At 37.7% G+C, this 14,182-nt stretch overlaps 3 protein-coding genes across 6 annotated transcripts in view; 1 reads left to right on the top strand and 2 right to left on the bottom strand.

The window, feature by feature from the left end:
- Window positions 1–9,013, top strand: part of WWC2 (WW and C2 domain containing 2) — a 250,000-nt gene extending 240,987 nt beyond the window's left edge. For all 4 annotated transcript variants that reach the window (XM_021007608.2, XM_021007612.2, XM_021007613.2 and 1 more), the window contains one exon: window positions 6,024–9,013. In XM_021007608.2, coding sequence (XP_020863267.1) covers window positions 6,024–6,090 — 67 coding nt within the window. In that variant the 3' untranslated portion in view covers window positions 6,091–9,013. The remainder of the gene's footprint in view (window positions 1–6,023) is intronic.
- A 1,026-nt stretch (window positions 9,014–10,039) lies between these two features.
- LOC110222575 (claudin-22-like) lies at window positions 10,040–10,807 on the bottom strand. Its single transcript, XM_078149033.1, has one exon. It carries the CDS (start codon window positions 10,805–10,807, stop codon window positions 10,145–10,147), a length of 663 nt encoding a protein of 220 aa, XP_078005159.1. The 3' UTR covers window positions 10,040–10,144.
- Window positions 10,808–12,343: 1,536 nt separating this feature from the next.
- Window positions 12,344–12,991, bottom strand: LOC110222602 (claudin-24-like). The gene has a single exon (XM_021007688.2). The coding sequence runs from the start codon at window positions 12,989–12,991 to the stop codon at window positions 12,344–12,346; it is 648 nt and encodes a 215-aa protein (XP_020863347.1).
- Between the last annotated feature and the right edge of the window lie 1,191 nt (window positions 12,992–14,182).

Here is a 14,182-nt window from a genome sequence, read left to right as displayed (position 1 = left end):
AGTGAGTCAAAGTGAAAGGAACACCTGATAACTTCTGTAGCTTTTCTATCAATTAACCTTAAAAACATTTTTCACTTATACCACCCTTTTAAGTCTCATTCTTATTTAAAAGCTATCTCCCATAATAATAATTATCATTTTTATTACATAATTGTTACAACCAGCATGGAACCAGCGCATTTTCCCACAATATTTGGTTTGTTGTTGTTTAGTCATTTTCAGTCGTGTCTGACTCTTTGTGACCCCATTTGGGGTTTTCTTGGCCAAAGTACTGGAGTGGTTGATAGAAGGTATGAAAACATCTCAAGACCTGCACACCATATTATATTCAGAGGCTTTTGCCACAGAAAGGTGGAATTGTGATGGAATACTCCCAAGAACAGGCATCAAATACCAACCACCATGGCAGACACTACTTGGGAGAGCAGCTGAGGACCTGCAGAAAGCTATCAGGAGATTAGAGCATTATCTAGTTTGACATGCTCAGTAGAAAATTTTAATGCCCTATTATTCAATTAAAAGCAATATTAAAAAAAAGAAACACGCAGGATAGAATAAAACAAAAGATTATTTTAAAAATCTGGATTCCCTTAATTGTCCATTGTAAGCAGAAGTCAAGCAGGGAGGTGGAACATTTAAGTCAGCAAACATTTAAGTGCCTACTATGTGCCAGGCTCTATGTTAAGCTCTGAAGATACCAAGAAAAGCAGGAAAGTCTTTTTTTTTCTCAAGGAGCTCATAGTGACAATGGAGGAGACAAAATAAAACTATATTCTAGCATTAAGGAAGACAGGAAAGGTCTGTGGAAAATGAGATTTTAAGCTGGGACTTAAAGGAAGTCAAAGAGGAGAAGAGAATTTCAGGCATGAAATGTCCAGAATCAGGCGATGAATTATCAAATGTGAGGAATGGCAAAGAGGCCGGTGTCATTGAATCATAAAGTATATGGGAGCTTCTTGAGGTAAGGAGCTCTTTGAACACCAAATAGAGGATCATCTGTTTCAGCCTGGAAGTGGCCACTGTAGTTTACTGAGTAGAAGGGGTGACATTATCAGACTTTCACTTTAGGAAGGTCACTTGGACAGCCAAGTGGAAGAAGGCCAGGAGTGGGGAGAGACGAGGCAGGGAGACTAACCAGAAGGCCCAGGCATTAGATGATGAGGGTCTGGGTCATCAGAGGCATATATCTTAGAGGTATTGCAGAAGTTCTGTCTATATAAGATTTGCAACTGATTGGATACAGGTCATGAGAGAAAGGGCAAAGCCAAGGATGACACCTAGATTGTGAACCCAGGTGATAGGAAAGATGATGGTGCCCTTGATAGTAATCAGAAAATTCAGGGATAGCTAGGTGGCACTGTGGGTAGAACGCCGGCCCTGGAGTCAGGAAGACCTGAGTTCAAATGCAGCCTCAAACACTTACTAGGTGTGTGAACTTGGGCAAGTCACTTAAGCCCAATTGCCTCAACAAGAAATTCAGAAGAGATGTAGATTTTGGGGGAAATAGATAATGAGTTTACTTTTGGACATGTTAAGTTTAAAATGTCTACAGGACACCTAATTCAAGACGTCCAGTAGACAATTGGAAATGCAAAACTGGGGGGTCAAGAAAGAAGTTTGAGTTGTACGAAGTGGATCTGGGAATCATCAGCATAGACATCTTCCATGGGAGATCACCAAGTGACATTTTATAAAGGGAGAAGAAAAGGGAGCCTAGGACAGAGCCATGGGGGACACTCAGAATCATTGGGCATGACCTGGATGAAAATCCAGTAAAGTAGACTGAGAAGGAGCAGTCAGACAGGTAAGAGTAGAACCAGGAAAGAGGCATGTCATGAAAACCTAAGAAAAAAAGAGTATCACAGAGAAGAGAGTATCTCAAGAGACAGTGGATAGAGCACTGGATTTGGATTGAGGAAAACTTGAGTTTATATTTATCAGCAGGACATAGCAACACATACCTGTGCTCTCTCTTAGACACAAACCTGAACTCACCTTTCCTTCACATCAGAGCAGTGACTCTTCCAAATAGGCTAATTGTCACATATATGTACCTTATACAAAGCATTCACAGCGTCTGTCACTTCTATGTCTGTCCCAAAGTTTTAGTACAGTTTTAGGCTATTTATGCTTTAATAGCTTAAAACTGTACTAAAGCTTTGAAACACCTTGTATACACACAAGCACTTCTAATAAATAATATATTGGACAGCGAGCAAAAATGGTGTCAAGTTGCAGAATTGAGAACAGCAATTCGGTAATAATTGAACAAGCCTCTCAAAAGTTCTGTAACATTTCTACTGCTTTTATTGATTACTTCAAGACCGTTGACTCAGTTCTACAGTCATTGCTTATTCATGTACTGCAAAAATATAAAGTAAAATCAAACAGAGTGAAAATGCTGGAATACTTGACATCTACATAGAAAATTGTCCTCTGTTGAAAGCACAGTTGCCATCACAGTGACATCAAGAACCATGGATACTCAGTGTGGCCTCTTTTAGGGAGATGGTTTAAACTCTATTAGGTTCTTCCAAGTCTTAAAACCATCACCATATCTCATAAATAGAATGGAACATGGCTTCCACGTAACACATGGAGACATGCCAAAACATCGTTTTTGTCACTTGATGCACAGGAATGACATCAAATTACATGGCTCCAGTGAAAAACACATGAAATAGCATCTCATGAATGATACCCAAAGATACCAGAATGCCTTGTGGACCTGATAAGTGTAAAATTCCTAGTATACTCCAGGGAAAGACAAAGAAGGCCTCCAGTTTGAATCCAAAGGGCAAACTGAACCAGTGAACAAAGGTCACCCTTATAAATACCTTTAGCACCTCCAGCTAAGATATATTAAACATAAAACTGTCAAGGAGGAAGCTGTAGCTACATATGTCAAGAGATTTCCTGGCAAATTAAAATGGAGAATAACATTCAAAGCAAGTCATGTCTATGCAACTTTATTCTTAATATATGCATATTATGTCCTACTTAATATACATTTTTGGACCATAACCAATATGTAAAGCAGCCTAACAAAAACATTTACAATATTCATGAAACAAAGAGCATCTCTCCCTAAGGTAGCTATGGAAAGATTAATACTTCCTCGTCACAAGATGGTAGAGTTATTGACAGTTGTTCTCAGAGCACATGATAAACAGGTTAAAAACTTGTAGAAATACTTTTGAATCAAGCAGACGTTACTAAGAAATAGCAAAGGCGAACGTTAGGTACACGCCCTTGGGTTTGTCAAATGCAACTGAACATGATTTACTTCTGGATGGAGTAGATCCGAAGGTAGAATCAAAAGGCCCTTCTTGGGCCACATCACCATGCTGGTGAGGAATACCAACAACATGCTGGTGAGGAATAATAGAACAAATGGCTGAATCATGCAGATTTGTTTATAGAAACAGCAAGGCTTGGGTAATTCAGAAATTAGACATCTTTAGGGGGCCTGAACTTTATAATTAATAAATTATACAAGAAAACAGTAGAAACTCTACAATATAGACTAAAAATTTAGCCCACCAAATATCCCATCTGACATGACATGGTGGCTAGAAATGTGTGTGTGTGTGTGTGTGTGTGTGTGTGTGTGTGTGTGTGTGTGTGTGTGTGTGTGTGTGTGTGTGTGTGTGAAACTTGCTTTCACAAACAGCAGATTCCTATGACAAATACAGATCTTGAAAGATCCTTGAAGATTCAGTAAATAAACTGCACTAGATTGGGACCTTTATACTCAGGACTGTTGCCCACAATCACTGTGATATAATACTGATCTGTAAACATTTAATAGAAATTGCTATACTAGATACTCAACAGTTTCAAAGTTTCATGTAATCAAAGAAATTTTCAAAATACAGTGGCCTAGTAATTAGTAAGCATTTATTAGGTACTTATATGTGCCAGGTGCTAAGCACTTTACAGATTTCATTCTATATTCACAACTTTGGGAGGTAGGTGCTATTATTAATCTTCATTTTACGGTTGAGGAAATTAAGGCAGAGAGAGGTTAAGTGACTTAGCCAGAGTCACACAGCTAGTAAATATCCGAGGTCACATTTGAACTCTAGTTTTCCTCACTCCAGGCCCAGTATTCTATCCATTGCACTGCCTAGCCTCCTGTAGTAGAAGAAATCAAAATTATTTGGGAACAGGAAGAGGAATATGTATATCATCCCTCTCATCCTGGCTGCTACTGGAGTTGTCCTAAAGACATGTTCACTGAGTCTACCCTAGATGAGCTTACTTACTTACTTTTTAGACAGCTACAAAAGGCCATTATTTTATCCACATGTGCAAGTAGTCTGCAGAATGTTAAATATAAAAGAATAATGTCAGGATAACGACTTATCCCCAGGACATTTCTATCTGAATTCCTATTGAAATAAAGATGGAAATTATTTGGAGTAATAATAATGTAGTTACGTTAATAATGTAACATCAAATTTATAAAGCACTTTACATTTACAAAACTCTTTCTCACAACAATCTTGTGATGTAGTTAATGCAGGTATTCCCATTTTACAAATGAGAAAACAAGTTCAGAGAAGTTAATTGATTTACCTAAGGTCTCACCACTAGGAATATCCAAACTGTCATGCCAGCCCAGGTTTCTTCCCATTCTGAGCTGAGCACGGTTCCTTCTGTTCCATGTTGCCTTTCATTTCTTGTGTCCTGTTCAGTTCCATCCCAACCTGCATGTCCAAGAGACACTCAAGTATTTGTTTTGATGCTCTTATGCTGTGGAAATTTCATAGAAATTGGGATACTGTGCCTATCCTGCATCTCTCATCAAATGGTCATTATGGCATTGGTCTTAAGGAGGCTTCTTGATGCAGGTTGCCTTTATGATATGCCATTGAGAAATTCTGGCATACTGTTTTCCCCCTTTTTGAGTGTACCTTCTTCTGAATTCTTACACCGATGCCTGATCATTATGTAAAGGCTTTGCTACCAGAACAAAAGTTCTGGAAAGTTCTGTTGAGCTAGAAAGACTTATCTGCAGAGAGAGAAGAGAGAAGAGAGAAGAGAAGCAGAGAGAGAAAGAGATGAGAGAGGCAGAGAGAGAAGAGAGAAGAGAAGCAGAGAAAGAGATGAGAGAGACAGACAGAAAGTCAGAGAGGGACAGAGAGTGAGTCAGAGAGATAGAGAGAGAGACACAGATACAGAGAGAGACAGGAGAGAATGAGAGAAAGAGTGTGTGTGGGTGTGTCTGTCTTGCCCGAGGACCCACCTACCTAAGTGCACAGAGGCTTATTATTACCAGAAAGTTGGCTACTGAAGGGGATCCATTTCTTTCCACCATAATAATTTTTATAGACTCTCTATTGGAGGTCCTTAATCTTCTGTGTGTGGTAGATCCCTTTGGCAATCTGGTGATGCCCAGGGGCCCCTCCTCAGAATAATGTTTTTAAATGCATAAAATAAACACAAGATAACAGAAGGAACCAATCATACTGAAATACAGTTATCCACATATCAGAAAACAAATTCTTGGACTCTAGGTTAAGAATCCCTGGTATACTGGGAATACTTCAATCAGTGACATCACAGATCCTTCAAATATTGAACTCTAAACCCTGCATCTTCTTAAAAATAGAAGAAATTCTAGCTGTGTGACCCTAGGCAAGTCACTTAACCCTGATTGCCTCACCAAAAAAAATATATATATATAAGGAATTGCCAACCATTTTAGAAATTTCTTAAGTGAAAAGTAAACAAAGTTAATTTTTTTTAAACTAAAAAAATTCTAAGAAGGGGTATACAGAATTTGGTCTCAAGATAGTTGACATGAGCCATCATTGTTCATCTCCATACTTGTTCTTAAAAACAACACCAAAGAAAACAAACAAAACCAAACTAATGAACTTTAAAGGGAGTTATAAGTGGAAGAGAACAAAAATCTGGGCTTTCTAATAAAACAATAGAACTCTTGTTCTAGATATTAAACACAGGCCTTTTCAGCATGTCATTTAAGTCTGTTTTTTCTTCCCACTTGATTCCAGGGAGAAGATCGCCTATTTTACAAGAGCAAAGATTAGCATCCCACCCTTGCCAGTGGATGATGTGTAAATTACCTATTTTGAATCATTCTCCCACCTGCTCACTCGGAGGCAGGTGAAAGGGGTGAACTTTTCTCTTCGTTTTTTTTTGGGGGGGGGTAACCAATTCTTTCAGATCTTTTATTTTGCATCAGACTATAGATGTGTTTATTTGTAAAATATCGTGAACTTAATTAATTGTATGTTAAAAAAAAAGGAAAGGAAAAAAATCTAATGTCCAAAACAGAATAATTCTGGTACACAGATTTGTTGTACAGTAAGGTGTGCATTGCATGTGGGCTCTTATTTTGTAAAGATGGAGTAGAGACAAGTACCCAGTGTGTACCCTGTTGAACTGCACTGTCAAGAAATACTGTATTCAGAAGATTTCTCTCTTCCCCTGATTTCATGTGAGTAGACTGTGAAGATGGCAACCGTGCCATGCAATATTTTTATACAAGAAGAGTATGACTCTTTAAGTTTGAATTCAAACATGCGTCTAATAAGCTTCTTTCCAGGGCTACAAAGCCATCCCAAATAGGTGCTGGGTCAATTTCTTTCACTTACATTGGAACATTTTGTTTCCTTAAAAGATTCCCTTTTTTGGCCTTTTATATTTGTCTAAGTAAAAACAGTTAACATTGGAGTACTGAGTGCAGGAATAAATATAACTCTGTGAATGTACAGTACTTTTGGCCGCACTAAAGATCTCGTGAGTTATTTCATTGAAAGGAGGAGAATTCTGAAAGACAATAGCAAATAACTAAAATTCAGGAAAAGAAAATCACCTGGTGGGCAGCTGCTTCTTAAAACTTGAGGGTGAATTTGCACAAGTGTTCATAGTCTAGCCACTTCCAGGTATAATCACTGTTACGGACACCAGTAGTATTTTGCCATAAGTATCATAGTATTACTAACTAGAAGAATGTGGCATGATTTCATTTCTAATGCCATCGATATTAGTGAGGCAGAGAAAAATTACTACCTAAAATTTAAAAGCAAACCAGTGACCAGGAACCAGTCTTTCTTGTTGGGATCTGAATCATGACCCAAAAGATAACCACTATTGCAGAATTGAAGGATTTTACCAGAATCCAGGCTGTAATCCTCATTTTTAGGGGACTTAAGCAATGCTTCATGGACAAGAATGTTTGGAAATCTGGAGGATTTTTTTTTTTAATTTGGTTGAAATTCACCCCAAGTAGGTGTGTTTCTTTGTTTGCTTTTAAACTAGATCCAGACAAACAAGCATCCAGAAATAAATCTGAGTTAGGTATTCACCACAATAGAACCTTTAACTTTACTTAATCAGATCCTTTTTAAAAGAAGCAAGCTCTTAGTATAGCTGTTCCAGGGTCACTATTATAAATGGCAGGGCTTTAAAAGAAAAATGCTAAATGCAATTGTAAATCAAATTAATATCAGCCTCTTTACCATCCACTCTCTTATTTCTGAAAAAAATATTTCAATAACCTTAATGTGAGAGGAACCTAAATCAGTTTTATCTGGGATGTAAAATCACATTCAAGAAAAAGAAAGTTTCCTGTTCAGGGTGGTTCTGAACCAGTGCTTTTATTCGTAAGCTAGCATCCTTACAAACAAGTAACTTATCTTGAAAAGAACGTGTGTGTGTGTGTGTGTGTGTGTGTGTGTGTGTGTGTGTGTGTGTGTGTGAGAGAGAGAGAGAGAGAGAGAGAGAGAGAGAGAGAGAGTGTGTGATCGAGGCCAGCAAATTCTGTACCTGTAACTTGTGCACAAAGATCACTTAGCCATAGTTTTAAGCTGTTGTACCAGTACATTCAAAGCAAAGTGATGCAAATTGTTTTTTTAAAAAAGACATACTGGATTGCTTTGAATAAGTGAGTGAACTAAGATTTTCCAAGGTTGCCCACTTAATTCTGTCTTTTTAAGATATATGAAAACCAACAAAAATAAATACCATTCATCCTTGTAAGGTCAAATGTGAACTGCAGAAGTTTTGAAGTTTATTTAATATGAAGTTAAATGAAGGTCTTCTATTTTCAGCTTCTTAGTCTGATTCTGTAAAATGTGTTTAGAAGGATGTGTAGTTGTGCTGTATGATTTTATTTTCTTCATTTATTTATTTACAGTCTTATTTATGTTCTGCTTAATATAGTTCAGTTCTGGCCATTTAAAATATCTGACATGAAAGAGACCATATCAGATCATTTTTAGCTTTATGAATCCTCCCATAGTAGCTATTAATTATATATGATTTAAAAAAAAAGATTTGGAGGGGTGGTAAAGAGTAAAAACTATCTCAGGCTAATTGTTAATAGGTAAGGCCAAGATCAAGATTTTTAAAAAAGATTTTTCAAAATTTGCTCATTTTACAAATGAAAGGCAAACATTTTTAACATATCCCTTCTCCTTCACTTTGAAAATCAGCCATAGTGTTACATACGTATTTATGGGCAGCTTTTAACAATTTTGTTATTTTTGTACTAACCCAAATTATTCACAGTGAAAAAAAGTCAATTGATCAAAAAATGGATAAACATGAATTTTAATCTTACAAATATTTAAAAAGTAGAATTTACTCTTGAAAGAGTGTAACGAATATAATATTTAGATTTCATGTTTCGATTATCAGTATGTTATTACAGTTTTGCATATCAGAATCTAAGTATTACAGGTACAAGAACAATATTATTATTAGCCAAATGAACAAACTTTAGCTGAATTTTGTAGACTACAAATCAATTAATTTTAAAAATCTTTTTTTTTTGCTATTGCTTTATCTATATTGTATTAAATATCAAATGCTCAGGACTGAACTAAATATTTAATCAGGTTAAATTCTGAATGTGTTTTCTGTTCTAATTTGTCTTGTTTGTAAAAGTATGCAAATACATCACATAGATTAACTTTTGTCTCTGCACTTTCCATGTGTTTGTGATCGGGAAAAAAAATACAAGTTTTTAACAAAGATACTCTTTGCCTGATATTTTATTCCAGCATCAGATTAGACAGATAAATTCTCCCTCTTTGGCTGGGGCAAAAGGGTCTGCATGAAATCTTTACATGGCAAATATGGATGTGTTTATTAAAAATTCCCCATGCCAGCAGTTTGTTTTTGAATAGTTCTTCATAGGTCAATGTGAATTACTGATAGGGAATACAACATCTTTAGGCATGTTTTCATTCTGAGAGTCAGCAAAAGACTTCAGAAAATGAGCTTTATAACAGAACTAATTACAAACTGGCACAACCCATGGAGGTATATCCAGGGCTCGGGTGTTCTCTGTACAGTATTGTTCTGCAAATGTCACAGAGAGCTGCACTATAGTAAGTGGTGGGTTGTGATACAGACCCTTAAATGGAGACCGGTGGAAACTACCAGCGAAATGTGTTTCACTTGATGGACTCTCGAACAGTTTTTTTCTTCAGTCTTCAGTAGCAACTCGATCCCTTGCATATCCTATCATTGTCCTTCTCTGTTCTCAGCATGTTGGGAAGCGTTGATAAAAGTGACCGGCTCTTTTGTAAACATAAAAACACAGGCACTGAAGCCTCTAGTAGATTAAAAAAATTCATCAAACATCTCCCCTCCTCTTTAAGCTTTTAGGAGCAGAAAATGTTTTTGGATATGGGGGAAAAAATTTGGCACTGATATAAAGAAAACATTTGTGCAACGGACCTTAGACTGTGGTTTCATTGTAAAAGGTCATGTGAAAACACAGGGTGCTGCAATGATTAGCAGGCACATTTCAGGTGGGTATTTGGTGAATACCCTTAAATATAGTCAAACACTAATATAATGTTTTATTTACCAGTTCAGTGCAATCACCAGAAGTATTATAAAATTAAGAGGAACTCATCACGTGTAATGAGAATGGTCACTATTAAGTCTTGATTGTTTTGGTCTCGGGATGGAAGATGAAAATGGTTTTTCAGCCTCAGAAGAAGATTGTGGCTTAAAGCCCTAATGGCCAAAGGAAGAATGCATTTTAGAAAATTAAAAAGCATAATGGGTGGTTGGCCATAGAGCAGATAATCGTAGCCCATCCAGAGCTGAACAAGTATCTTGCATAAAAGTTTTAAGAGAGCCTGGTCCCTTTATCTTAGATTTTCACAGGGGTATTTTTCATCTCCAGATTTTGACTTGGATCTTGAATTTCTGCCACTGTGTAATGATTGAATGATGGAGATGTTTGAGTAGAACAGGCTGCACAATTAAGGAAGGACCCTCCAATAACAAGGAAAAATCCAGCAAACCAGCCAACAAAGAGAGCTTTTCCAAACTCCCATCTGGGGACAATGTCTGGAATAGTCTCATCCCAAAATTCCTGAACTGTGACGTGGGCAACCCAGGACACTGGGATGAGGGCTGTGATTCCTGATAGCCACAGCAGAATTCCTCCCAGGATCATCAGCCATTTCTTGAGCTTCCTTTGCCCTCCTCCAGTCCTCAAGTAATCCAAACCAAACCCGGATGTCAGCAGGCCCAGCACTCCAAACCCATTGGATAAGAACATTAAAATCCTGGAGATCCTCAGCTCAGCAGGCAAAGCCAAAAATGAATCAAAATCCTTACACTGCATCCCTCCTTCTTCTTGAATAACACAAGTCTTCCAGAGTCCCATGGTCCAGTTCTCCATTTCGTTTAGATGTAAATTGAGATTCTTCCACTGTGGCAAATAAGTTGTGAGACAGGATAAAATCCATCCTAGGAAGGAGAATGAAAGTCCGACTAATTGTGCCACCGTTCTGAAAACTAAAGCCATATTGTAGTGTGGAGTGCAGTGAGTGTGGGTACTGTCTGAGCTAAGTTCTGTCAGTTGCTGTGAATAGAAGTGTGACACTTTGTGTTATCACATGCAAAGCTCTGAAATATTTTTTTTCTTTGTGTATATAGAAGGACGCTTGCCAGTTACTATTGTTTGGTATCATGTTGAATAGGTTTCAGAAAAGGATAGGGAAATAATGCTGCAAACCAGTCATTCCAAGGTGTGGCCAAGGTCATGTTGATGTCCTATTGGTTCAAGTTTGCAGAAAGTAGTTTCTCATTTAAATAAATTTAAGTGATAAGGGTTCCTGGTCACTTTATTTAGTGCCTATGCTTTTTTTTTTCTTTTTGCAAGTCAAAAGGATTTGAAAAAGGAAATTTTTTTTATCAGACCTACCCTGCTACTCACTCCCTATGTGTTTTGTGTGTGCCTCCATGCATAAGGATTCACTTTTAATGTTTTCTTTGCATTATGTGAGTGTTTTGTGTTTAAGGAAAGAATTTGCCTTTAAACCAGGAGTCCTTTGCCTTTAAACCTGAGGTCCGTGAACTTGTTATTTGAAAAAATATTTTGATAATTGTGTTATATTTTATAATTAGTTTCCTTTATCATCCTATGTGTTTTATTTTATGCATTTAAAAATATGATTCTGAGAAAAGGTTCATAGGTTCCTAGAGCCAGAGGGACCCATGACTGACAAAAGGTATAAAAGAACTCCTGTTTTTAAACAGAGTTTGTGAGATAGAGATTTAGTATCTTTATCACAGTGTCAAAAGTCCCCGTGGCTATTTGAGGCAAGTAATGAAGTTTTCCATTGGAGCAAATGAACCATCAGAGGATTATTACTAACTTTTTTGTGAAAGTTGTGGAACATTGGCCTTACAAATGTCTGTAACTGAGAGAATATTAGTCCTAGAAGTCTTCAGTCTCATTTTAAAAAAGAAAGAACAAAAGAAAAAGAAAAGTCAGGAATGATGTCTGGTGATTTGCTGGACACAAAACCCCTCTGTTGAGTGTTCAGGTAACATTGGACTGTTCGAGAGACTGAAGTAAGTATTGTGGAAATAATACTGTAGCATCAGTCTTGGGTGTAATTATGCAATGGAGAATACTTTAATAATCTGGATTGGTTTCCTAAGGAAAGAGAAGCTGATTAGTTTCTAACTGCCAACACAAAGTTTTCAAAGTTAAAAGTTGCTGCCAACTAAGAATCTGAATTGACTACAGTAGGCACAACCCACAGGATACTCTTCGTTTGTATTAGCAGACCAAAGTAAACTATTTGCCCACCTCTATGTAAAATCTCATTAGATATAATGATTTTTCCTTAAACAAAAGGTTTCCTCTCATTCTCCCAAGGGGGGGGAAATGTTGCTTGGAAATCACCTTATCAAATGAGAAAATCTGAGATGCAGAGACTTTGTTAAGTAACAAAGAACCCTTTGAAGTGGATAAGAATAAATTCTTTTGCATTGCATTTCCACAATAAAACAAAACGGCTCTCCCCTTTTTTTTTTCAAAAACTCCTCCACTTTAGGATCTGTTTCCAGCTTCCAGGTGTGGACACTGAGCTTGCATTTCTGCCACTGTGTAATGGCCCGAAGGAGCTTGAGTTGAAAAGGCTGCACAGTTAAGGAGAAACCCTCCTAGGAGAAGAGAAAATCCAGCCACCCAGCCAACAAAGAGAGCTACTCCAAACTCCCATCTGGGGACAATATCTGGAACAGTGTCATCCCAAAATTCCTGAACTGTGATATGGGCAACCCAAGACACTGGAACAAGGGCGGTAATTCCTGATAGCCACAGCAGAATTCCTCCTAGGATAATCAGCCGTTTCTTGAGCTCTGCCTGCTCTTCTCCAATCCTCAAGCAATCCAAACCAAACCCAGACACCAGCAGGCCCAGAATTCCAAATCCATTTGACAGAAACATTAAAATCCTGGAGATCCTCAGCTCAGTAGGCAAAGCCAAGAATGAATCAAAGTCCTTACACTGCATCCCCACTTCCTCTTGGAAGACGCAAGTCTGCCAGAGTCCCATGGTCCAGTTCTCCATTTCATTCAGCTCTAAGTTAAGAATCTTCCACTGTGGCAAGTAAGTTGTGAGACAGGATAAAACCCATCCTAGCAAAGATAATGAAAGTCCAACTAATTGCATTACTCTCCTGAAGATTAAAACCATTGTCACAAATTATAAAATTTCCAGTAATCTCTGTCTTGCTCCCCTATAGGAGCTGCTATCTTTTGTAGCTGATATAGTTCTATGATGATCTAGGTTCTTTGCTGCCCCAAATATAAGCTTTTGCCATTAACCCTTTGCGATCAGCTGAAATGACATTTTTGTTCTTCCTGAATATAAGGTTTCATGTAAAGGACGAAGGACTCTGTTAAAACCATGAGTTGGGTTCTCTGATAAGCATTTGATCTGCTACCTTCCAATTTGCTTGGTAAAATTATATCCCCAATGCCTGATGATTACAAGTCTGAGGATGAACAAAGGAGGCTCTATGACCCCTCACCCTAAAATACAACAGAAATCTTTGTGCTTCAATATGGATTAATTAGATTTTAAGTGGTGATAAAAAAAAGCCAGCTCTTTCTGCAACAGGACTTCATTGTAATAGCTAAATTTGAGATTTTGGGGATGTAAAACAAGGCCTTGTAAAGAAAGGTAGACTGTTTGCCTATAATCTTTATGCTTCCTTGACTTCTTCAACCTACACAACCCCCCTTCTCCTGCCCTGTTCCCACCCCAAGTTCTTGAGCATCTCTGGCATTTGGTAGATGCTTGCCAGAAAGTGTTTGCTTTTTGCATAGCATTACCCTCATGGATTCCTCTGAAAGGCATTGTGAGAAAGGAGCATACATTTATAAAGGTAAGCGTGAGTCATGGAACAAACAACACTCTATGAATCTCAGTTTCCAGGAAATTAACTGAGATAGGTTGGGCCTATAGTGAAGCAAATTCTTACCTTGATCATCTTCATCATCTTCTCTTTTTTTAAAGTCTATAATCTGCTTTTGTTTTGTGTATAATTAACTGTGGCCTATAGAATGCTTCAGGAATCATGATCCCTAGCCAGAAAACAATAACCAAAGTGGGGCTGACCTCTCTCACTTATTTATTTTTTACGTAGGTCACACACCCCTTGGCAACATAATTTTCTTAGCTAAGTATGACCCCATGGGGCTTTGGAGACCATGCAAACGAAAAGCCACATGCTCCAAATCTTCAAGGGTAGCCTGGTGTTGGTAGAAGGTGCCTCTATATGTGTGTGGCTAAAACCTGCTTAAAGGCAGCTCCTGGTGGGCCCTGATGGAGCAAAGAATTCCATAGACAGGATTGTTTGTTTAAGAAGTTTCTGCACAGACT

The sequence above is a fragment of the Phascolarctos cinereus genome, unplaced genomic scaffold (assembly GCF_003287225.1).
Source record: "Phascolarctos cinereus isolate Bilbo 61053 unplaced genomic scaffold, phaCin_HiC Scaffold_9;HRSCAF=440, whole genome shotgun sequence".
Lineage (NCBI taxonomy): Eukaryota > Metazoa > Chordata > Mammalia > Diprotodontia > Phascolarctidae > Phascolarctos > Phascolarctos cinereus.
Note: the sequence above shows the minus strand (reverse complement) of the source record. Positions and strands in the feature narration are given on the sequence as shown.